The sequence below is a fragment of the Narcine bancroftii genome, chromosome 11, assembly GCF_036971445.1.
Source record: "Narcine bancroftii isolate sNarBan1 chromosome 11, sNarBan1.hap1, whole genome shotgun sequence".
Lineage (NCBI taxonomy): Eukaryota > Metazoa > Chordata > Chondrichthyes > Torpediniformes > Narcinidae > Narcine > Narcine bancroftii.
Genome location: NC_091479.1, coordinates 5609064 through 5634847, shown reverse-complemented (window position 1 = coordinate 5634847; position 25784 = coordinate 5609064). Strand labels below are relative to the sequence as shown.

The 25784-nt window shown below is 46.7% G+C and overlaps 1 protein-coding gene across 5 annotated transcripts in view; it reads left to right on the top strand.

Annotated features, from left to right (window-relative positions):
- tjp1a (tight junction protein 1a) overlaps window positions 1-25784 on the top strand; it is a 162080-nt gene that overhangs the window by 16722 nt on the left and 119574 nt on the right. For 3 of the 5 annotated variants that reach the window (XM_069902363.1, XM_069902368.1, XM_069902362.1), the window contains exon 1: window positions 6302-6561. The exons of 1 other annotated variant lie outside the window; for it this stretch is intronic. In XM_069902363.1, coding sequence (XP_069758464.1) covers window positions 6529-6561 — 33 coding nt within the window. In that variant the 5' untranslated portion in view covers window positions 6302-6528. Of the gene's footprint in view, window positions 1-6301; window positions 6562-25784 lie in introns of those variants that run through there. One more of the 5 variants, XM_069902364.1, reaches the window with a different exon arrangement.

The window sequence follows — 25784 nt, the reverse complement described above, 5'->3', positions numbered from 1 at the left end:
CTGTTGTTTGTCAGAAATCCTTCTGTTAGTGTCACAGGAAGGTTGCAACAAAGGAGCTCATTCATGTTTCCTGATAAGAGACAATTGGAGATTTTCCTGGTCAGTGGAACAAATGGGACCATAATTCTGCCTTTATCGGGGAATAATGATGAACTGAGCAATCCAGACTTTCAATAGAATGAATGGTGAGTTGGAAATCAAGGCAGGTTATTCCAGAAATGGGAAATTTCTGTCTTGCTTCCATCACTCTATTGCGTAAGCATTTTCACCACGTGGATTACAATTCTAGATTCTCATGGATGTTGGAAAATGTCGAAAATAGAAAGGTTTTGCACTTTGGGAGGTGAAATGTAAGGGAAATTTATGTAGTAAATGGTCGGATGCTTAAAGGAATTGAGTATAGAGGGGTCTGGAGTCTAGGTTGATAAGCTCATTGAAAGTAGATCAGGTGGTAGAGAAGGCATGTGGTAGGCTTGACTTCATGGGATGAGGCATTGAGTAGAAAAGTAAGGAGGTTGTTTTGCAATGATATGAAACTTGGAATACTGTGGGCATTACAGGAAGGTGTGCAGGGCATTCAGCTTGAAGGAAATTCTCCCCAGGCAAGGAAAGTGAGGGAAAGATGAAATTACATTTCAATTGTATTTCAAAATGAATTCAGTTTTTAGTTTGATGCTGGATGTTATGACCTGTTTCATTAACTCTATGCTTTCTCAGAGGTTTGGCATCTTCCAGGAGCAATTGACAGCGACTTCTAAGAATTTATACATGGAATATCTATTACAGAAGAGCACAAGAACAGGCCTTTTGGCCTATACGTCTGTGCTGAACTTGATGTCTAAATCAAATGAAAACTCTGCTGCTGGCACCCAATAGATACATTTCCATAGCCAGAAGCCTCTTAAATGTTTCCATCAACATTCCTGGCACCTGCCACTCTTGATGCCCCATACACAACTTCATCCTCTTCATCTCAAACACACATCCTCCAGTGTGTGACACCTTTCCCTGGCGAACAGATTTAGACCATCCACTCCACCAATGCCTCTCATGACTCAGCCTCCTCTGGTGGAGAGAGAACAACCCTCGTTTGTCCATTTTTTCTCCCATAACCTGTGCCCTCCAAACCAGGCAACGCCATAGAACATTACAGGCCCTTTGGCCTCAATGTTGTGCCTAGCTATATATTCCTACCAAAGCAAAATATACAAAACTCTTCCTACCTTGTAACCTGCTATTTTTATTTCATCCGATGAACCTCTATAGCAGGGGTGTCAAACTCAAATTCACGGAGGGCCAAAATTAAAAACTTGGACTAAGTCGAGGGCCGAACTAAATATTTATTGAAAATTTTCAACAACATCTGCATGTTTTCTCTTCTTTCAACATATGTAATGTTAAATTTTTTCTTATTAAAATAAATGTTTAATAATAGTTTTGGATAAACTCTTTCATTGTCATTGTTATTGGCCCATTTCCTTTGGAGTTCTGAAACTGTGCACATGACGAGTCAATGAGGGATGATTAAAGCAGTGGTCTTCAAACTTTTTCTTTCCACCCACAGACCACCTTAAGCAATCCCTTACTAATCACAGAGCACCAATGGCACAGGGACGCGAGTGGAAAGAAAAAGGTTGAGAACTGTTGTATTGTGGTAACTCCACATCTAATTAGGTTAATTGTTAGGCAAGTGATCAGAGAAGGACCCCCCCCCCACCCCAAGAAAGGCTTAAATCATAGGAACAAAATAAGCTTCCGTCTCACTGCTCCCAGTCTTACACACAGTCCTGATGTGGAATGTGGGGTCGCAGCTCCACGTTCACCCGAGTTCAGGTGCTGTCTGTGTGGAGTTTGTACGCTCTCCCCTTGTCTTGGACCAACAGGTCGGTCGCCTGACGAAGGCACCCGAACCCCCCGTTGAAACGCCAGCGTCCGGGGCGGTGGAGGAATTGGCTGAGAAGAGCGCGTTGCTCCCACCCCCCTCCCATGGTTGGAGAGGGATTAAACTGCGATCTCACGGCGCCGGGCTCATCTCCATCAAAAGGAGCAGGAGGCAGGGTCCACCGCGCACGGAGCGAGGGGGAAGGCATCGCCAACGAGACGTTCGGTCCGGTGTCGCCGCTGAAGCGCAGACCCAGCGAGGATGGTCCCCAACTCCAGCCGCGTCTGTGTGTCCGGGAGCCGGGCGGGCTGAGGGCGGCGCTCCGATCCCCGGGATTCGGGACTCTGAGATCCCTCCACACCTCCGGCGTCTTCATTTTCACCTTCAGTGTGCATGTGCTATACTGGCGCGGCGGCCAGCGGGCCAACTCTAATATATATTTAATATGATCTTGCGGGTCAAATATAATTATACCGCGGGCCAAATTTGGCCCACGGGCCAGAGTTTGACATGTGTGCTCTATAGAAAACATCAGATGCAAATGATGGCTGGTTAGCGGAGCTCTCTGTTAGAAGGGAAGGTAGAAAACCACAGGAAGTTGTATCTGAAACATTTGTGGTTTCAGAGTTTCCTGACACATTTCCTACCATAACTGAGATTGGGTACATTATGAACAAGGCTCTTGGGCTCAGTATGGTGCAGGTTTATATTTTAATTTCTTTTCTCCATCTTCACCCTGGATTTTAATCCTTCAGTTGGAAAGACCCTTTAGGGAGTCCAGCATCATAGGCATCCCGAGAGCAGCAGGAGCACTGTAGTGACATGCTACTGATACAGAAGCAGGGGCAGTGTTCTGACAACAGAGCCAAGGGCAACACTGCAGGAGCGGGAACACAGGTGCTGAAGTGGCACAGGCAGCGGTACTGGTGCATCAGAATTGCTGCAGGGACTATAGCTTCCAAGTAAGAACACAAGGTAGTCAACGGAACAAGTGTGAGGTGTTGCATTTTGGAAGAACAAACCAAAGTAGGACATGCACGGTAAATGGTCGGGCTCTGAGGAGTGCAGTAGAACAGAGGAATCTGGGAATACAGATACATAATTTCCTGAAAGTGGAGTCACAGGAAATAGGGTTATGAAGAGAGCTTTTGGTATATTAGCCTTCGTAAATCAGTTGGGATGTCATTGGTAACATTTGGTAATACATCGGTGAGACCAAATTTGGAGAATTGTGTGCAGTTTTGGTCACCAAACTACAGGAAAGCTATCAATAAGATAGAAAGAGTGCAGAGAAGATTTACTGGGATGTTGCCTGGACTTCGGGAACTGAGTTACAGGGAAAGGTTAAACAGGTTAGGACTTTATTCCCTGGATCATAGAAGAATGAGGGGAGATTTGATAGAGGTATTTAAAATTATGAGGGGAACAGACAGAGTTAATGGAAGTAGGTGTTTTCTACTGAGGGTAGGTGAGATACAGAGGACATGGATTAAGAATGAAAGGGGAAAAATTTAGGGGGAACATGAGGGAGAATGTCTTCACACAGAGAGCGGTGGGAGTGTGGAACGAGCTGCCAGCTGAAGTGGTGAATGTGGGCTCAATTTTAACATTAAAAAAATATGGACAGGTAAATGGATGGAGAAATATTAAATATTATAGATTTGGTGCAGGTCTGTCTGATTAGACAGAATAATAGTTTGGCCCGACCATTTACCGTGTACGTCTTTCTTGGTTTGTCCCTCCAAAAGGCAACACCTTGCATTTGACTGCATTAAATTCCATCTGCCATTTTGCAGCCCATTTCCATCTGGTCCAGATCCCTCTGCAACGCCTCCAATCTGCTATGACTGGTTTCATAGTTGAGGGTTGGGATGAGAGTGGGCAGTGGTTGGAGGGTTGGGGTGAGAGTGAGCAGCGGTTGGAGGGTTGGGGTGAGCTGGGATGAGACCAGGCAGTGGTTGGAGGGTTGGGGTGAGAGTGAGCAGCGGTTGGAGGGTTGGGGTGAGCTGGGATGAGACCAGGCAGTGGTTGGAGGGTTGGGGTGAGAGTGGGCAGTGGTTGGAGGGTTGGGGTGAGATGGGATGAGACCAGGCAATGGTTGGAGGGTTGGGGTGAGAGTGGTTAGTGGTTGGAGGGTTGGGGTGAGAGTGGGTAGTGGTTGGAGGGTTGGGGTGAGAGTGGGTAGTGATTGGAGGGTTGGGTTGAGCTGGGATGAGACCAGGCAGTGGTTGGAGGGTTGGGATGAGACCAGGCAGTGGTTGGAGGTTTGGGGTGAGAGTGGTCAGTGGTTGGAGGGTTAGGCTGAGAGTGGGTAGTGGTTGGAGGGTTTGGGTGAGAGTGGGCAGTGGTTGAGGGTTGGGATGAGCTGGGATGAGACCAGGCAGTGGTTGGAGGGTTGGGGTGAGAGTGGGCAATGGTTGGAGGGTTGGGGTGAGACCAGGCAGTGGTTGGAGGGTTGGGGTGAGAGTGGGCAGTGGTTGGAGGGTTGGGGTGAGACTAGGCAGTGGTTGGAGGTTTGGGGTGAGAGTGGGCAGTGGATGGAGGGTTGGGATGAGCTGGGATGAGACCAGGCAGTGGTTGGAGGGTTGGGGTGAGAGTGGGCAGTGGTTGGAGGGTTGGGGTGAGACCAGGCAGTGGTTGGAGGGTTGGGGTGAGACCAGGCAGGGGTTGGAGTGTTGGGGTGAGAGTGGGTAGGGGTTGGAGGGTTGGGGTGAGACCAGGCAGTGGTTGGAGGGTTGGGGTGAGAGTGGGTAGTGGTTGGAGGGTTGGGGTGAGACCAGGCAGGGGTTGGAGGTTTGGGGTGAGAGTGGGCAGTGGATGGAGGGTTGGGATGAGCTGGGATGAGACCAGGCAGTGGTTGGAGGGTTGGGGTGAGACCAGGCAGGGGTTGGAGTGTTGGGGTGAGAGTGGGTAGGGGTTGGAGGGTTGGGGTGAGACCAGGCAGTGGTTGGAGGGTTGGGGTGAGAGTGGGTAGTGGTTGGAGGGTTGGGGTGAGACCAGGCAGTGGTTGGAGGTTTGGGGTGAGAGTGGGCAGTGGATGGAGGGTTGGGATGAGCTGGGATGAGACCAGGCAGTGGTTGGAGGGTTGGGGTGAGAGTGGGCAGTGGATGGAGGGTTGGGATGAGCTGGGATGAGACCAGGCAGTGGTTGGAGGGTTGGGGTGAGAGTGGGTAGTGTTTGGAGGGTTGGGGTGAGACCAGGCAGTGGTTGGAGGGTTGGGGTGAGAGTGGGCAGTGGTTGGAGGGTTGGGGTGAGACCACGCTTGGTTTGGAGGGTTGGGGTGAGACCACGCTTGGTTTGGAGGGTTGGGGTGAGAGTGGGTAGGGGTTGGAGGGTTGGGGTGAGAGTGGGCAGTGGTTGGAGGGTTGGGGTGAGACCACGCTTGGTTTGGAGGGTTGGGGTGAGACCACGCTTGGTTTGGAGGGTTGGGGTGAGAGTGGGTAGGGGTTGGAGGGTTGGGGTGAGAGTGGGCAGTGGTTGGAGGGTTGGGGTGAGACCAGGCAGTGGTTGGAGGGTTGGGGTGAGAGTGGGCAGTGGTTGGAGGGTTGGGGTGAGACCACGCTTGGTTTGGAGGGTTGGGGTGAGACCACGCTTGGTTTGGAGGGTTGGGGTGAGAGTGGGTAGGGGTTGGAGGGTTGGGGTGAGAGTGGGCAGTGGTTGGAGGGTTGGGGTGAGACCACGCTTGGTTTGGAGGGTTGGGGTGAGACCACGCTTGGTTTGGAGGGTTGGGGTGAGAGTGGGTAGGGGTTGGAGGGTTGGGGTGAGACCAGGCAGTGAATGGAGGGTTGGGGTGAGACCAGGCAGTGGTTGGAGGGTTGGGGTGAGAGTGGGCAGTGGTTGGAGGGTTGGGGTGAGACCACGCTTGGTTTGGAGGGTTGGGGTGAGACCACGCTTGGTTTGGAGGGTTGGGGTGAGAGTGGGTAGGGGTTGGAGGGTTGGGGTGAGAGTGGGCAGTGGTTGGAGGGTTGGGGTGAGACCACGCTTGGTTTGGAGGGTTGGGGTGAGACCACGCTTGGTTTGGAGGGTTGGGGTGAGAGTGGGTAGGGGTTGGAGGGTTGGGGTGAGACCAGGCAGTGAATGGAGGGTTGGGGTGAGACCAGGCAGTGGTTGGAGGGTTGGGGTGAGACCAGGCAGGGGTTGGAGGGTCGGGGTGAGAGTGGGTAGGGGTTGGAGGGTTGGGGTGAGAGTGTTGTGTCCTGGACAGAAAGCAAAGATTAAATTTACGCGTGGTCAGGGGGTCCTGCCCCGAGAAAGTCATTCAAGTCTGATGCTGGTGGCCTTGGACAGTGAGTGGCCGGGCATCGGGACCGCGCGGAGGAGGGGTAGAGAGCCAGGGAACCGTTGGCCGGGACCAGGCGGCGCGCGGCCGTCAATCAGCCAGGGGGTGGGGCTGTGGGCGTGGAAGGGGCCTGTCAGTCAGCGGCGGTTGCCGTGAAACGGGCTGGTCCAGGCGCGCGCTGTCATTGGTGGGAGATCGAAGGCCCGGGGCCCTGTTGTTTAGCGCCGGTGAAGCGGGGTCGGAGTTGAGGTGAAGTCGCAGGGAGCGGCGGAACGAGCGGCGGGGGCCCCCTCGCCTCCTGGGGATGCGGGCGTGAGGAGCCCGGCCGGCGGCGCTGCTTCAACTTCGGCCTGAGCGGGGAAACAAGATGTCGGCCCGGGCGGCCGGAGCAGCGGGCAAGGTCCGGGCCTGGGGCCAAGGCAACGACCGGGGCCGGGGGCAGCGTGTGCGACCGGGCTCGGTGGTCACTCCGGCTCCCACCCTCGTGTGAGGGTCGGGGTGAGACCAGGCAGGGGTGGGAGGGTGGGGGTGGGACCGGGCAGGGGTGGGAGGGTGGGGGTGAGACCAGGCAGGGGTGGGAGGGTGGGGGTGAGACCAGGCAGGGGTGGGAGGGTGGGGGTGAGACCAGGCAGGGGTGGGAGGGTGGGGGTGAGACCAGGCAGGGGTTGGAGGGTCGGGGTGAGACCAGGCAGGGGTGGGAGGGTGGGGGTGAGACCGGGCAGGGGTTGGAGGGTGGGGGTGAGACCAGGCAGGGGTGGGAGGGTCGGGGTGAGACCAGGCAGGGGTGGGAGGGTGGGGGTGAGACCGGGCAGGGGTGGGAGGGTGGGGGTGAGACCGGGCAGGGGTGGGAGGGTGGGGGTGAGACCGGGCAGGGGTTGGAGGGTGGGGGTGAGACCAGGCAGGGGTTGGAGGGTGGGGGTGAGACCGGGCAGGGGTTGGAGGGTGGGGGTGAGACCGGGCAGGGGTTGGAGGGTCGGGGTGAGACCAGGCAGGGGTGGGAGGGTGGGGGTGAGACCGGGCAGGGGTGGGAGGGTGGGGGTGAGACCAGGCAGGGGTGGGAGGGTCGGGGTGAGACCAGGCAGGGGTGGGAGGGTGGGGGTGAGACCAGGCAGGGGTGGGAGGGTGGGGGTGAGACCGGGCAGGGGTGGGAGGGTGGGGGTGAGACCGGGCAGGGGTGGGAGGGTGGGGGTGAGACCGGGCAGGGGTGGGAGGGTGGGGGTGAGACCGGGCAGGGGTGGGAGGGTGGGGGTGAGACCGGGCAGGGGTTGGAGGGTGGGGGTGAGACCGGGCAGGGGTTGGAGGGTGGGGGTGAGACCGGGCAGGGGTGGGAGGGTGGGGGTGAGACCGGGCAGGGGTTGGAGGGTGGGGGTGAGACCGGGCAGGGGTTGGAGGGTGGGGGTGAGACCAGGCAGGGGTGGGAGGGTGGGGGTGAGACCAGGCAGGGGTGGGAGGGTGGGGGTGAGACCAGGCAGGGGTGGGAGGGTGGGGGTGAGACCGGGCAGGGGTGGGAGGGTGGGGGTGAGACCGGGCAGGGGTTGGAGGGTGGGGGTGAGACCAGGCAGGGGTGGGTGGGTCGGGGTGAGACCAGGCAGGGGTGGGAGGGTGGGGGTGAGACCAGGCAGGGGTGGGAGGGTGGGGGTGAGACCAGGCAGGGGTTGGAGGGTGGGACCAGGCAGGGGTTGGAGGGTCGGGGTGAGACCAGGCAGGGGTTGGAGGTTGGGGGTGAGACCGGGCAGGGGTGGAGGGTGGGGGTGAGACCGGGCAGGGGTTGGAGGGTGGGGGTGAGACCGGGCAGGGGTGGAGGGTGGGGGTGGGACCGGGCAGGGGTTGGAGGGTGGGGGTGAGACCGGGCAGGGGTGGAGGGTGGGGGTGGGACCAGGCAGGGGTGGGAGGGTGGGGGTGGGAGGGTGGGGGTGAGACCGGGCAGGGGTTGGAGGGTGGGGGTGAGACCGGGCAGGGGTGGAGGGTGGGGGTGGGACCGGGCAGGGGGTGGAGGGTCGGGGTGAGACCGGTCAGGGGTGGGAGGGTGGGGGTGGGACCAGGCAGGGGTTGGAGGGTGGGACCAGGCAGGGGTTGGAGGGTGGGGGTGAGACCAGGCTGGGGTTGGAGGGTCGGGGTGAGACCAGGCAGTGGCTGGAGGGTTGGGTTGAGCTGGGATGAGGCCAGGCAGGGGTTGGATGGTTTGTGTGAGACCAGGCAGGGGTTGCAGGGTTTGGGTGAGCTGAGATGAGACCGGGCAGTGGATGGAGAGTTGAGGTGAGCTGGGATGAGACCGGGCGGTGGATGGAGGATTGGGGTGAGACCAGGCAGGGGTTGGAGGGTTGGGGTGACACCAGGCAGGGGTTGGAGGGTTGGGGTGACACCAGGCAGGGGTTGGAGGGTTGGGGTGACACCAGGCAGGGGTTGGAGGGTTGGGGTGACACCAGGCAGGGGTTGGAGGGTTGGGGTGACACCAGGCAGGGGTTGGAGGGTTGGGGTGACACCAGGCAGGGGTTGGAGGGTTGGGGTGACACCAGGCAGCGGTTGGAGGGTTGGCGTGAGACCACGCTTGGTTTGGAGGGTTGGGGTGAGACCAGGCAGGGGTTGGAGTGTTGGGATGAGCTGAGATGAGACCAGGCAGGTGGCTGGAGGGTTGGGTTGAGCTGGGATGAGACTGGGCAATGATTGGAGGGTTGGACTGGAGAAGGTCACTGTGGGTTGGGTCCTTCTGGTGTGGAACATCCTTGCATGGTGTTTTGTGCTTCTCTGGAGTGAGATCAGGAGTAGTGTTGGTGCAATGATGCAACTTTATGGAATGCCCTCGAAACCAGAAGAAGGGTGTGATGATTATTATATTGCGTAAGATATCAGCCTGAAAGTGTTAGTTGTTCGTTTATCAAGTGGCAACATTGAAGTTATTCGTTCTGGCCAGTTGTCCGAGTCTCAATAATTTTTTTAGAGTTCTTCAGCACAGAAACGGGGTCTTTGGCCCACCTTGTTCATGCTGACCTCTCTCGCCCCATTAGCCTGTGTTTAGCCCACATTTAACCCATTCCTATCCATGTACCTGTCTCAATACTTTTTGAATTCTCTCTCCCTCTCTCTGTGTGATGGACCCTCAGGTTTCCTTTTCAATCTTCCTCTTTCTTTTTAACACTCTGTCCTTCTCTTGGGGGAAAATACTGTTACTTGCACTCCCAGAATTTTGTAGATTTTTGTTAGCCCCCCCCAGTCTCCTACGTTCCAGTGAGATAAACCCTGGACTCTCCTTTTAATTCAAGTTTATCAGTCCTGATAATGTTCTCAGGAATCTTTTTCCTTTTTAACATCTTTCTTGTAGCTGGAGGACCAGAACTGTGCACAATGCTCCAAGTAAAACATGGAAGTCTGGAGACCCCATGGTTGAAGTGAAAAACACAATGCTGGAGAAACTCCACAGGTCGAACAGTGTACTTTATAATCGCAAAGATACATTCCCAATGTTTCGGGCTTGAGGCCTTCATCGCGGTATGAACAAAATGTAGATGGGTGTCCTAACATCTTTGCTCGTATTTGTTGAAGGGATCAAGCCTGAAACGTTGGTTATGTATCTTTTATCTTTGCTACATAAATTATGCTGTTTGACCTGCTGAGCTTCTCCAGCATATGATGGTTTCCCATCATCACTCCCCAGTGCTGTTTCACAGTTGTAACATGACATTCCTGACCCTGTACAGTATTCAGTGTCCTGACCAGAGAGGGCAAGCATACCAAAGACCTCCTTCCACATTCTTTCCAACTGTATCACCTTTTTTATAGAACTATGTACTTTACCCCATGTTTTTCTGTTCTGCCACGCTCTCCAGGGCCATGCCATTTACTGTCCATATCCTGTCCTAGTTTAACCAACTAAAGTGCCACAACTGTTATTCCTTGGCCCACTCTTCCAGTCCCATTGTGATCTTAGATAATCATCTTTACTGTCCAGCTTTGGTGTCCTCGGTCACTCAACATTGTTATCCAAGTTATTAATATTTGACAAACAACAATGGACCCACCGCTGATCCCTACAACACTCACTGGTCATGGGTCTTTCATCTGAGTATCAAACCTCCATTACTCAGCTTGGATCCCATGTAATCTGACCTTCTGGTCCAGCCTTCAATATGGGACCTTGTCAAAGACCGTGGACCGAGGGACATTGTACGTGGCAGAGATGTCCCATCTTGTTTTATGTTTTTATTTTACTATTTGTTACTTTTAGATAGTTTCTCTGTTTTAAACAACCAGATCTTGAACAACTTCAATGCATTAATTAATCATTTTCTTCAGTGGTGAACTGTATGACTAACTAACTGAGTTAATGTTGACATTGCAGTAGAATAATACAGCCCAGTAATTTACTTTGTTCTTGTCCTGATGTTGATCTAAAGCCTGTGAGCCAGAATCAACAATGTGATTGTGACTGTGGAGTGAAGCTTTGGTTGTTGATTTTTTTTGTTCCTGTGTATGGAGGTAACAGTCAATGTCTTGACTGAGTACAGTGGCTTGAACTCTCTGGAAGTCTGGGAAACCACCCGAGATTGTCAAACTTTTGTTCTGAGTGCTTTGAGCAACTGTAAATGTGCCCATGTTCTACAGAGTTGTGTGGGTTTGAAATTCTTTTGTGCAAACAGATGACTATTGTGCAGTCAGAAATAAATTAGAATTGTTACAATCTTTGGGGTAATTTCCTGGAATTGTTGCAAATGTATTGTACAAAAAAAATGTCACTTTACATGATGCCATTTTTTTTGGGGAGGGGGGGAATCCTATATCCAGACATTTTATAAAAAAATTTACATTTTGAGAAGAACTGAGTCAGGAGAAGGGGAGAGAAAGAGAATGTGCAGCACATCATGGGCCTTGAGGGTGGTGTTCACAGAAAGTCAGAGCAGTGGATTGTTTGCTTATGGAGTAGATTAGAGATGGAGAGAAGGAAAATCAATGATTTAAATGGAGGAGTGGAAATTTTAACTTGTCAGACATTGGGGTCTTGTAGTTGGTGTTGATCGCAAGCAGTGGCAGCTGGAACGAGATCAGTGCCTTGTCCCTTTTCTGCAGTGACCGTAAATATTAACAAGTTAACCAGCTTGGTTTGGTTTTTGTTCTCTGTTCAGCAAAATACTTTTGAGGTGGGTGCCATTTTTTCATTACAAGTAGGGAAACTAGGTTATTCCAGGTAAAGTTTCGCAGTAGTTCTAAAAAGCATAGTTTTGTATATTAGTTCATTGTCCCTGCTGTAGTTGGTTTATCTATTTTGTTTGTTTCAGCCCACAAGTCTGTGCCCTGCCCAATTAACCTACACTCCCAGTAAGTTTTGAATGGTGGGAGAAAACTGGAGTCCCTGGTTCCCACACAGACACAGGGAGAATCTACCAATTTCATGTAGACAGTGTTGGATTCGAACCCCAGTCCCAATTCCTGGTGTTGTAAAGGCATTGTGCTAACTGCTACGCCAAACATTCTGCCCCTAATTTGTGAAATTTTAAACCATATGAGATGTATGTAACTGTTACAGGTACTCAATTGGAATTTTAAAAAACCTGTGTATTAAAGCATTTGCTGAATTCACATTAAGGCAGTTGTTGAGTTTTTAGTTTGAAGTCAAATAATGAAATGTTTGGGGCAAATTCTTGAGTAGGCTTACTGACAAATTATTCAATAGAAAATTAAAACATGAAAGAGAAAATTAAAGTGCTGACATTGAATTCTGGTTTGTTTGGTGGTGAATAGTACAAAGAGATCCATTGTGGATTTACATTTGGTGTTCACGTTCAACGAATCTTAATGACAAGGAGCACCTCTGCAGTCTGTGTGTCAAGCAATGCTTAATGCTTTGAAGAAGAAATAGTTGAGAAACTTGAAGACTATTTTGAATTTTCGGAGGCCTGAGCCAGAGATCTTTATTCTAGTTCTAATTCAGGAAATGCTAAAGTGAAAGACAAAAGTCTGTAGGCTCCGTGATTGAAATAAAAACTCAATGCTGGAGAAACTCAGCAGGTCAAGTGGTGTACTTTATATGGCAAAGATAAAGAGACAAAACCAACGTTTCAAGCTTGAAGGTATGACGAAGGGCTCAAGCACAAAATGTTGGTTATGTCTCTTTATCTTTGCTACATAAAGGACACCGTTTGACCTGCTGAGTTTCTCCAGCTTTGTGTTTTTATTGAAAGCAATAGATGTGTTTACTCCTGTATTTGAATCCTGTAATGACAAAATCTGATTCCCTCATGCAGCCTTTGTGAATGAAACCTGAAATGGATCAGAGAACAATTTTTTTCTTTGGCTTGGCTTCGCGGACGAAGATTTATGGAGGGGGTAAAAAGTCCACGTCAGCTGCAGGCTCGTTTGTGGCTGACAAGTCCGATGCGGGACAGGCAGACACGATTGCAGCGGTTGCAAGGGAAAATTGGTTGGTTGGGGTTGGGTGTTGGGTTTTTCCTCCTTTGCCTTTTGTCAGTGAGGTGGGCTCTGCGGTCTTCTTCAAAGGAGGTTGCTGCCCGCCAAACTGTGAGGCGCCAAGATGCACGGTTTGAGGCGTTATCAGCCTACTGGCGGTGGTCAATGTGGCAGGCACCAAGAGATTTCTTTAGGCAGTCCTTGTACCTTTTCTTTGGTGCACCTCTGTCACGGTGGCCAGTGGAGAGCTCGCCATATAACACGATCTTGGGAAGGCGATGGTCCTCCATTCTGGAGACGTGACCCATCCAGCGCAGCTGGATCTTCAGCAGCGTGGACTCGATGCTGTCGACCTCTGCCATCTCGAGTACTTCGACGTTAGGGGTGTAAGCGCTCCAATGGATGTTGAGGATGGAGCGGAGACAACGCTGGTGGAAGCGTTCTAGGAGCCGTAGGTGGTGCCGGTAGAGGACCCATGATTCGGAGCCGAACAGGAGTGTGGGTATGACAACGGCTCTGTATACGCTTATCTTTGTGAGGTTTTTCAGTTGGTTGTTTTTCCAGACTCTTTTGTGTAGTCTTCCAAAGGCGCTATTTGCCTTGGCGAGTCTGTTGTCTATCTCATTGTCGATCCTTGCATCTGATGAAATGGTGCAGCCGAGATAGGTAAACTGGTTGACCGTTTTGAGTTTTGTGTGCCCGATGGAGATGTGGGGGGGCTGGTAGTCATGGTGGGGAGCTGGCTGATGGAGGACCTCAGTTTTCTTCAGGCTGACTTCCAGGCCAAACATCAGTGAACAATAGAGCACAGGAAAAAGCCCTTTGGGCCATAGTGACTGTTGACCATGAAGATGCCGACCCAAACTTATCCCTTCTCCCTTTACATGTGCCTCTCCAGTCCCTGCCAATTCATGTGCACTTGCTAAATCTGGCATATCAAACTGATCATTATGACCCTTTGTGCTGAGATGCTGATCAGTCTTGAACGTGATGCTGTACAGGTATTTGAAACTTGGGTTGTTTGGCGTGAGAAGGGTTATAAACTAATCTGATGATGGCCACGTTCTGGATCGTGATCAGTCACAGGAAATATTGATAGAATGGAGTGAAACATGAAAGTCTGCAGACTCTGTGATTGTAGTTAATACACAAAACTGCTGGAGAAACTCAGCATCCACAGGAGGCAAAGATATATAATCACCATTTCAGGCTTGAGCCCTTCGTCAAGGTATAAGTGAAAAGCAGACAGGGAGGGGCCCGAATAAAAAGATATGGAGCAGTGAAGATGGGGCAGGTGGAGGAGCACAGGCGAACAGGCAAGAAGTCCTAGATGGACACGGACTAGAGGATAGAGAGAAAACCTGAGAAATGATCAGGGGAGGGTGGGTGGCTCTGTGAATGCTGGAGGAAGTGAGACAGTGGGATAGAGAAAGAGAGAGGGAGTGGGGAGCTGGAGTAAGGGAGACATCAGGATAGGGAAAGAAAGAGATGGGTTGTGGGCCTAATGGAAACTGGAGAAGTCGATGTTAATGCCATCTTATTAGTGTGTGCCCAGATAGAATATGAGGTGTTGTTCCTCCAATTTGCGGGTAGTCTCGGGTGACCAGTGCATCAGACCATGGATTGACATGTTGGCATGGGATTGGGGTGGGAAATTGAAATCGGTTGCCACATTGGGAGCACCAGATACAATAGCTGACCTCTGCAGATTCACAAGTGAAGTGTTGCTTCACTTGGAAGATGTGTTTGGAACCCTGGATGGTGTTGAGGAAGGAGTGTGGGCACAAGTGTAGCATTTCCTATGGTCACAGGGGTAGGTACCAAGGGGGAAGGAATGAGTGGATGAGGAAGTCACGGCGGGGGTGAGGGGAAGCTGACACTCCAGAAAGTGGGGAGGAGAGGGGAAGATGTGTCTGGTGGTGGGGTCGTGTTATAGGTGGTGGAAATTGTGAAATTGTAGATGGGGTGGTAGATAAACAAATCCTGTCCTTGTGTCTGGAGGTGGAGGGGGCCAGGACAGATAGCGGGAAATGGAGAAGGGACAGGCGAGGGCTGAGTTGATGGTAGTAGAGGGGAAGCCATGCTTTTTTTTTTAAGTAGGTCTTTTCAGTTAATCTCACGGAAAATCACGACATGGAAGTAGATGCAATGGAGATGATGGAGGTGGTCGCCTCGGTTTAACACTATTAATCACTCAATTTGAGAATTTTCAACAAAATATTTGTGGTTTGCTTTTTTTCTGTTTTTAATAATCTATAAAATGTAGAGTGACATGATTGCCCACGCCAAACAGCAAGGCACCTGAACGAATGAGAATGATAAACAAGTTGCATGTGAAAATTGTCCCGTATCTCTCTGCAGTTAATGTACATTAATTAATCTACATTAATGTAGTATCTGCAGTATTGGCAAGGCAACATAAGCTTGAATCTGTCCTTCTAGAATTATGCAGGTCAATATGTTTAAAAAATGACACTGTAGGTTTGTGAACCTCTGGTTTGAGATCAGTACCTGAAGTAAAGTTCCCATTAGTTCTGCTAAAGTTGAACATTTTTTAAAAACATGATATAGTACGGTTACAGCCATTTGTGTCCAACATTCCTTGCTGACCAATTTAAACTAATCCCATTTACCTGCATCTAGTCTAAATCTTTCCCTTCCTTGCCTGCTCATGCGCAACTAAATGCCTCTTAAATATTGCTGTTTGATGCGTAAAGGGCATTGCTGCCAAAGATTTTCTCCCCTGATCTGCATGTTGCCGACTTGACTGGGATCTTTGCCAATGCCATGGATTATAGAAGGCAGCTGAGCCCCACAGGCTGGCAAATGCTTGGGAATTGGGGATGGAGGACTTGGGCAATTTGTAGGATCTCCCATCATGTGGCATGGTGAAATATGCAAAACAAAGATGCAAATTTCCCAATGCCATGCTTTGTGATAAAACTTAAAATACAGCACATGTTTGGAGCCAGCCAGGTTAAGAAATTGTCTTATCAGTTGTTGAATTAGGAAAGGTGAATCTATTGCTTGACTTAAAGGTCCAGCAACTGTTGACCTCTGCATCTGTTGATTGTGGATGTTCCTGAATAAAAACAAATTCTATCATGGTGACGATCAGGTAGATTAGAAGGGAAAAAAAGAAGAGTCCTGGATATTGTCTTCTGTAAAATATTGGTAATTTGTAAGATATTTACTCACAAACAGCTGGGAAATGTTTTGGTGATTTTCCTCATGTTGTTCCTGTAAAATTGAATATTTGTTTTCCAGGCAACATCAAACCATCTGCCAAAAATAGTTGGATGCACAGGAATTTTTTCTCTGCTGCTCTGTCTCCCAGATGATCACTTGATACCCTCAGAATGGCAATTTAGCACTCACTTGGTGTTGAATTAATAGTGGCTATTCACTGGTGGGAGCTGGATTGAGATTGCCCTGTATCACTAATCTCTGCAGCCAACAAATGAAACAGTTTATTCTGAAGTACAAAAAAAAACGCTGGGAATGCACACTTGATTTGTTGGCATTTACATGAAAGTCTGGTTGTAATGTTTGGATATTTAACCATTAATCAAAATGGCTAGAATGTTGTTTTTGAGCTGATTGCTACATAATCCTTATTAAAATGGCATGGTTAGCATAGGGATTAGTGCAACGCTGTTACAGCGCCAGTGATTGGAACCGAGGTTTGAATCCCACGCCGACTGTGAGGAGTTTGTATGTTCTTCCTGTGTCTGTGTGGGTTTCCTCCGGGGGGGTCCGGTTTTCTCCCACCGTGTAAAAACGCACCAGGGGTAGTAGGTTAATTAGTTGTAATTTGGCGACACGGGCTTGTGGGCCAAAAGGGTCAGTTATTGTGTTGCATTTCAAAAATTAAAGAAAAATAAAATTAATTTTTATACAAATTAAGAAGTGGCAGGAATTTATGGTTAAATGAGAAAAGAGTCTGGTTTATTGATCAGAATTGATGCCAATCCAAGAAAGCCAGTTTCTCCAACATGAAATCTCTATAAAAAAATTTTTCTCACTTCCATAATTTGCACTGGAGTTCAAATCCCTTGTTGCAATACATTGATGGTGAATGAATTAGAGTTCAGGGACATTTAGTGCTGTCAAATAAATATGAATTGGGTGTGACTTGCATAACCTTGGCTTGAACTGAAACTGGTGTGAACAAAATGTTATTAAATTACCATCTTAGACAATAGCTTCTTTGGAATACAAATAATAAGAATTGAGACCTGAAAACTTAAACTGTTTCAAAGTACAATCCTATATTATTAGCTTTGTTACTTTTTTAATGGTACTTTAAAATAGAATGGTGCAGTTTTATTGCTATAGTGTCTGTATTTATTTATCAAATGGATCAAACATGAGAGTTATAGTTCAAAAGATCCCATAATTCGACTTGTTGCTTTGAGTTAGCAAATACGCATTGGTTTAGAAGTTCTGCCTTCCAAGGAAAAATAAAAACCTACATGTTGGTGAAATTGTGGAACAGCAGGAGAAAGGAGGGATCCCCCACTTCGTTCTCCTCAATTCCAACAAATACAGGCCAAGAGCTGTCAAATACTCCGATGATAACCCTTGAGCAAAAATTACCTGTGTAAGAGGAACAGGTTGTATTTGAATTGGGTGGTTGGGGGTGGAAGGTGGTGATTGATATTCTGCCCAGGTGACTTTTCTTGAGCTACGTGGGAAAGTTTAAGCTAGATGAGGAGGAGGCCAGGGTTGATGAAGCAAGTGAGAAGGGGGCTAATACCATTCTCAAAGAGAGCATTTGTAGCAGGCAGGAGAACCTGAATATTTGGCAAGCTGCAGTAAAAAGGGTGTGGAAAGCAGTTGTATGCAAGTTATTTCCCTTGATTGTAGCTTTCCACTGAAACAGTAACATGGTATGAAGGACCGGAATGTTCTTGAGACTTGAGGCAAATTGCTCCAAAGCCATTCTGAGACTGCTTTATATTCTGACCATAGGTTTATTGATTAACATGTATGCCGGTGTGGAGGATGACTTTGTAAAGTGGAGGATTTGAGCAATTCCCTTGAATAAGACGAGCTCCCAAATCTGCACTTGTTGCTGACTATTGGATGCGGAGTAAAGCAAATCACAATATTTTAATACTGTTGAAGGTTTTAATTTTCTTAGCACATTTTAAAATAAATCATCGACACCTGCATTAGGCCGTTTCAAGACTACAGAGCTGATGGCAGTTGGACTGAGTGGATGGACCCCATGGGGGAAGCACTGAGACTTTGTTAATTAACAAAAAATGTGCAAATTGCATTGGAGCTGGCGGGAAAATGGCAGTGGTGTTGAGATTTTGCTGTCAAGGCATGGATTTTAGACCCAGCTTCTAAGACAACCCACTTTAAGATGACATTTTTAAGTTTTGGGGATTGTCTTATACAATGGCATATATGGCATGAGTTTGTTTTGGGTTTAGTTATCAAGGAAGAGCTGCTGGGAATTGCTGAATCAGAAAAAAACATTGCTACGATTTATGAGTGACCTCACTTTGCATTCAACGGCTTTGTTCATTTTGGCAAAAGGACTCGATGAAAGTTGTATAGTCAGCGGATCCTGGACACTTTTTGTTAGCTTAATCCTTCGTCGAACTATTTTGCAATTCCTGTGGCACATGCTGGTCAGTGACCATCCTACATAATGAAATGTTTCTTTAAGTAATCAATTTTATCAGTGTTGGATTAATAGTCTGAATATTGTCTTTAAAGTAAAAGGAGTAGTGACAAGACTTGATTCTCTCTTGAAGCAGCAACTCCTATTTTGACGAATGAGCATGCCATTCTTGTGATAAGACCATAAGACATACGGTCGGAGACGTCCGATCCTTCGAGTCTGACATTTGAATCATGGATGATGTATCTTTCCACTCAGAACCATTCTCCAACTTCTGTAATCTTTGGCACCCTCACCAATCAGGAATGAACAACATTGCTGATGGAGTATAATGTGGAAAAAATGTGAGGTTATTTACTTTGATGGAAAGAAGTGTTGAGTTGTTTTAAATGGTGAAGGATGGAGAATTATTTATGCTCCAAGGGACCTGAATATCAATTTTATAAATATGTTACTATAAATCGTTAGTTGCATTATTTAGTGCGTTAGGTGCATTTCAGCACCCATTATTTATGTGTGGCCTTTTGTGAGGATTTGAATTCTAGAATACAGTTTCTTACTGGAATTTATATAAGGTTTTGATAGGTATCTCTGGAAGTGTTGTTTGTTGTTTCGATATTCTTGCCTAAAAAAAGGATATTCCTGTAGTTGCAGGAAACACCAGTTTGCTTCCTGAGATGTTCTGTCTGTCACATGAGCAATCGCTTCATGTAGGGTTTTTAAATTTCGAAGACTGAAAGCTAACCCCAGTGAAAGAAAAGAACCAGAGTTTTACAGTAACAATGTAGTAAACCATTTAGAACTTGGGTGAAGAAAATTTTCTTAATTTGGGAGAAGCTTTGTAATTGTCAACTCTGGGAGCTCAAATGTTAATTCATAGCAGAGATTTTGCTGTTGGAAGAGTCCATGGAAATAGAGGCAAGAAAGAAGATCAGCCACGATTCTGATGATGGGCAAGTTTGAGGGGCTCAATGGTCTGTTCCTGTCATGTCTCACTCCGCAGAAGCATTGAAGATTGGCAACTTGGCCACGGTCAGAAAACTGACGACAACATTGAAAAAAAGATTTTGTCATTCCGCTTGGCAGAATGTCCTCACGCACAACTTCTCCCGTGACATTTTCCATTTCCTCTGGATCCCGGGAGTAGCCATGGGTGCACATATGGGCCCAGCGATGCTTGCCATTTTGTTGGGGATGTGGACAGTTCACTCCCCAGCCCTTTGATGTATTCGTGCTATTTCCTGTGCAGAAGCTGACAAATTTATTAAATTCACCACCACCTTCCATCCTGCCCATAAATTTATCTGGATAGTTTCTGACACCTCTCTCCCCTTCCTTGACTTTTGTGTTAATCTCACAGGACAAATCAACTGACTTTCATAGCTACCTGGATTATGCCTCTTCCCATCCTGTCCCTTGTCAGTATACCATCCCTTCTCACAATACCTCCACTTCTGACACATTTTTAGCATCTACAAGTATGTTTTTTCTCCAAAATAAAGTTTATTCAAAATAAAACTGCAAAGAAAAAAACCTGCAAAGTCTTCTTGCTTTCTTGGTGTTATACAAAGATTCCACTGCTGCACCTTGCATTATTAATCCTCTAATTTGCTATGTGGTACTGTTGCCATTTCTCTTTTATTTACTCCCCCCTCCATTGTTTGAACAGATTCCTTTCAGCCCCTCAATGTCTGGTCACAGAAGGACTCTAAACTGTGGTCCTACCCCCACAATGCCCCTGTGCTGGCTGTACCAAACCTCAACGAGACCCTTGGCACGTAGTCCTGCGGTCTGGAATGTGCCAGTCAACAGCATTCAGTCACTTGACATATCAGTGTCCTGAAAGATCAACAAGTTTCAGGCAGACCAAAGGTCTGTCAGTGATGAGATGATCTTGCAGCAACTTTGGATGCCTGTCTCTGCGTGCATCCCAAGGAACAGCCTAAATCTGTCCTCTGTTACGTTGCTGCCTTGTATCCTTTTCCCCCTCGCTCGTAAAAAAAATTTACATTCAGCAAAGTCTGTCTCCACTCCACCACAATCATCTTGGCCGGAACCTGCACTTTGGGTGATATTCGAGTCATGCAGGGAGGACAAAGCCAAGAAAATGTACTAATCTATCTATAATTTTTTGCTGTTGTGTGGCCCTGTAGAAATTTACGGCTCACAGTTTGTCTACTTCACTAATTGATTTGGCTTTGTTCATGGACATTGCAACTTGAATGCAAATTTATTTTGTTGAATATCAGGTCATCTTGCCAGTGGTTCTTGACTCACAAACTGGATTATGATATAAAAATTTAAGGTAGTATTGTTACGAACCCAGAGAACCCCAAAACGTAGCAGCAATAGATATTCACCAAGACAAATAGTTATTTAAACAAAAGTTGCTTTTAATTATCTTGAAACATGAAAACAGAATCACACTTTAACTTATCACTATTAACTTAACCCCTTCTAATTCTAAGCACATGTATATCTAATATGTGTATAAGTTCACAAAAGTTCTTTGATTCACAGTCCAACCTCATTCCTCCAAGTTTACTGGTTGTAGGCAATTCTTAGACTGTGCACAGAATTTAACATTTATAAAGTTCACCAGGCTTTGGTGCTTGAAAGGTAAATGGTTACCCCTCAGGAAGGTTCTTGTCAGATTTCAGAGAGAGATTTGTTGTTTGCTGGACATCCACAACTGATTCCTTGTAACCAGCCATGTCAGTGTCTTGCTGGAGAAACTTGCCCCCTCAGTGTTTTCCAGATGATAACCTCTTTCTTTCAGGTTACCACAGAGTTCCTTTTTGTTTCTCTTATTTCAAGTGAAACATTAGGCAGCCAGTCCTCTCCTCTTGCATGAACCACAATGGCTTTGACCAGGCTGAACTAAGCAGTCACAACCCGTCTTCCAAATGGGGTTTTCCACAAGCTTGCCACCTTGTCCTGTTCCAGTCCCAGCTGCTTCTGCTGACTGTAAAACTGCAGAAGTGAATTTCTGCGCTCTCACTCCCGCTCCCACTGAGAAAAAGCCTGTTTGACTCTCTCTGCTTGCAAAACCACGTGACCCTCTTAGAATAGAAGTTCCACTCCAGACAGCCTGCGTCTCCGACGAGTTCTTTCATCTGTTGCCTTTTTGTAAACAACAATCCATTAGTGACTTGGGCAATCTCCAAAGCTTTCGCAAAGTCTCTTGGCACCAGACAGTCTAGCTCCAGTATTTTAAATAAGATCTATTTTAGTGTTTGGATGTGGCCAACAACTAAAACCCTGCCCCAATTTATCTCCCAAAATCATATCTATATACAATGCAAACACAGCATAATCTGTCACAGTATATTTAGGTGATGTTTTTATTATGTTGTAGCAGAATATTTTATGAACACGAATATAGTTAGACAGAATATTGAGCCTCTTACTAGTGCAAATAAAAACTGGTGGAGATGACAGGTGGGCCAAATGACAGGAAACTCTGAAAGATTGTTTATCTGGTTGGACATAAATCAGTCTTGATAAAGGAATGCAATTCTGTCCAAAGGAAAAATCTGCTATCTTCACTAATAGTGTGTTGGAAGAACAGTGGAAACATTGTTTGATCATTTCTGTTTAAATGGAACTATGTTGAAAGTTCTGTGGGTTTTAGACTTTTTTTCAAGTTTGATAAAATATCTGCTGAATGGATAATGTGTACTGGAAGTATAACTAAGGTCAGTGAGAGTATTTGAAATAAATCCATGTTTTTTTTTTGTTTTTTTTTAGTTTTTTTTTTATTTTTTTATTTTTCACACCATAAATCACATTAGCCATGATATACACTATTTCTTTTTCACACATATACAGTGACTTTTTCTCCCCCCCACCCTTTCCTCCCAAACCACCCCCCCACCCCCCCCTCTCATCCATTTTAGGTATACAATCTAGGTTGCATTAAGCCAGTCAGACAATGTTGTCATTCATCAAAATTACACCAGAAATTCTACTGAGTCCATTCTTTTCTTTCCTTCTCCTTCCATCAACTTAGGTAATGTTTGTCCCCGGTAGGTTTTCGCTATTGTATTTAATGTAAGGCTCCTATACTTGTTCGAATATTTCAATATTATTTCTTAACCAATATGTTATTTTTTCTAATGGAATACATTTATTCATTTAAATTTGGTAGTTTCTTCCTTTTAATTTGGTTATGTATTCCATTAATATTTAAAGACATATAGTTCAGCGTAGCCCTTTTATATTTTGTTTATCTTCTCTTTCCGTTTTTCCATCATTACCTTTCCTCCTTTTCCATTTCTGTTTTCTTATTTTCAACTCTTTATAAGACAACATTCCTACAACATCTAACATTTTCCTTATTCTCCTATTTCTATCTTATTTATCCCCAATCTCCCCTTCACCTCCTGAGTTGTCCTTTATCCCTTGTCGGACAACCACATCTCCCCTCTCCATTTGGATTTGCGAATCCACTCGCAAGCGTCAACTGATTTTGCAGTGACCGCTATTTCCCCCCACCCCGCCTCCCCCAGAAAAGATTTCACTTTTCATATGTCACAAAGGTCCCTCTTTTAATTCCCTCCTTATTTCTCTCTATTCCATTACCTTCCCTTATTAATTCTTGTCTATACTATCTATATTTTCCTCTAAGTACAGATACATTCATGTATGCTCATTGTCTCTATTCACTCTTATACCTCTTTACCTGCATACATATCAATCGTGATCATTTTTACTCTCATTACCCGTCTTCATCCCTCAGTCTATTTTTGTCTTTACCCACATACATATCAGTCGTGATCATTTTAACTCTCATTACCCGTCTTCCTCCCTCAGTCTATTTTTGTAATTGTTCTGCAAATTTTCGTGCTTCTTCTGGATCCGAGAATAGTCTGTTTTGTTGTCCTGGAATAAATATTTTCAATACCGCTGGATGCTTTAGTATAAATTTATACCCTTTCTTCCATAAAATCGCCTTTGCTGTATTGAACTCTTTTCTCTTCTTTAGGAGTTCAAAACTTATATCTGGATAAATGAAGATTTTTTGCCCTTTATACTCCAGTGGTTTGTTGCCCTCTCTTACTTTTTCCATTGTCTTCTCCAGTACCTTTTCTCTTGTAGTATATCTTAGGAATTTTACTACAATAGATCTTGGTTTTTGTTGTGGTTGTGGTTTAGAGGCCAATACTCTATGTGCCCTTTCTATTTCCATTTCTTGCTGTAGTTCTGGACATCCTAGGGTCTTAGGGATCCACTCTTTTATAAACTCCCTCATATTCTTGCCTTCTTCATCTTCCTTAAGGCCCACTATCTTTATGTTATTTCTTCTGTTATGGTTTTCCATTGTATCTATTTTTTGAGCTAGTAGTTCTTGTGTCTCTTTAGTTTTATTAGATTTCTCCAATTTCTTTTTTAAGTCTTCTACCTCCATTTCTGCTGCTACTGCCCGCTCTTCCATCTTGTCCATTTTTTTTCCCATTTCTGTTAAGGTCATCTCCATTTTAATTATTTTCTCTTCTGTGTTGTTTATTCTTTTTCTTAAATCCTTAAATTCCTGTGTTTGCCATTCTTTAAATGACTCCATGTATCCTTTAATAAGAGCAAGTATATCCTTTACCTTGCCTATCTTTTCTTCTTCTATTTCACCATACTCTTCCTCTTCCTCTTCTTCTTCCTCTGGGTTGACCATCTGTTGTTTCTTTGTTGCCCTTTCCTCCTCTTCTTTCTTGTTTCTATTGTCTTCTGTGGTCTCTTCTTGCTGCAGGTGTTCTGCAGCTGTCGTTGCCGGCTGTGGAGATCGACTCCCCAGCTGGTCCCCCCTCCCGTCGGTGTGTTTTTTTTCATTCGCATCGCGCATGCGCGCAACTTCGCGCATGCGCGGTTGCGCACTTTTGCTCGGCTCTGCGAGCCATTTTTGTAGTCCATTATTTACCGACCTGAGGGAGCGGGTTTCTCTCTCCGCATCGGGCCTCTTCGGACAGGTAAGGCCTTCACCTTTTTCCTCCTTTGTCTTCTCTTCCTCTCTTCTTACCGTTGCTTTCGACTTTTCTTTTTTTGTCGCCATCTTCTTTCCACCTTTATACTCACTTTTCTGTAACTTTTATTTCTGTGCCTTTGTGTTTTCTCTTGTTTTTCCCGACTTTTCTGGAGAGGGCTGGAGTTCACCGTCCGGCCACTACTCCATCACGTGACTCCTCCCGAAATAAATCCATGTTGATGAAGGCCAAGTTTACTGTCATTCAGTTAGATCATGTGTGACCTTTGACCTGACAGTTTCCTGCCTTTTATCATCTCTCTCAATCCCTGTTGGTTGCAGAAATCATCTGATTTAAAAGTAACAATTGACCTAACATCAACTAACATTTTGAGACAAGTTCCAAGTTTCTGTCACATCCTCAATGTGCTTGTATATTCTACTCCAGAAAAGCTTGGCTCTAGTTTTTAGACAAAGTATCAACCTGCCATAGTTTCTTAACACCCCATTAACTGAGCATGTCACTCTCTGAAATTCCCTTGGTTTCATCTCCATTTTACTAATACGCAGGTGAACTTGTTTATCTTTGAGGTCTGATACAGTGCCCCTCATCTGAAGCGTTAATTGTTCCTCTTTCCACAGAGGTTGCCTAGTTTTCTCATTTGCTATTTTTAATCGTTTTGGTTTGGATTATATTATCCAGCCCGTTAAGGATAGCTAGCTGGGCACTTGCCACCATTAATAACTCATTACATCCAAAAGTTTAGAGGAATTCAGCATCCAAAGTTAGAAGTGGTCAGTCAAGTAAAAGAACACCAAAATGCTTGCGGAACTCAACAGGTCTCACAGCGTCCATAGGAAGTAAAGATGTGTATCTATACTGTAACTGACATTTCAAGTCTGAGCTCTTCCTCAAGGAAATACTCTCGTGTTTCACAATATTTTGGGTCAGAGCCGTCGACGTTTTTGGCCTTCAGGTATTCAGAAAATCAGGTAGATGCCTAGATGCCTAAATGCCAGAAAGTGGGAGGGTGGGGAGTGGAAGGAGCACAGATGAGCAGGTAAAGATGAATACAGGAGGGAAGAAGAGAAAGGAGCTGATGCAATGGACAGTGAAGGTGCTCAACGAAGTGATCCCTTGATCTGCATCCAGACTCCCCGATGCAGAGAAGGCTGTATCAGGAGTTAAACATGTCAATGGGGCAATGGTGTGTGAAATTGAGTGAAGGTGCTTAATGAAGTGATCCTCCAATCTGCATCCACACTGCCTAGTGTAGAGGAGGGTGTGGAGTGAGACATGGCAGTGTGGCATTGGGGTTTAGAACTTAAGTGGCTGGACAGATCAATGGTGCTGCAACAGTAAGAACCTCACAGTGGCCAGTTGCACTAATTCCACACCCCATTGTCACGAACATGTCTGTCCATGAAGTCATGTACTGTCAGGTTGAAGCCACGTGTGCATTGGAAGAACACTATTTTGTATTCAGTCTTGAATAAGATGGCAAAATATCAACCTCCAGTTTCTGGTTCCTCCCTCCCCCCATTCTCTCACTTTCCTTCATCCCCCTGACTCCCCTCTTGGTCCCCAGCCCCTTCCTTCCCTTCCTCTAACCCTAACAGAGAGCATCTTTCT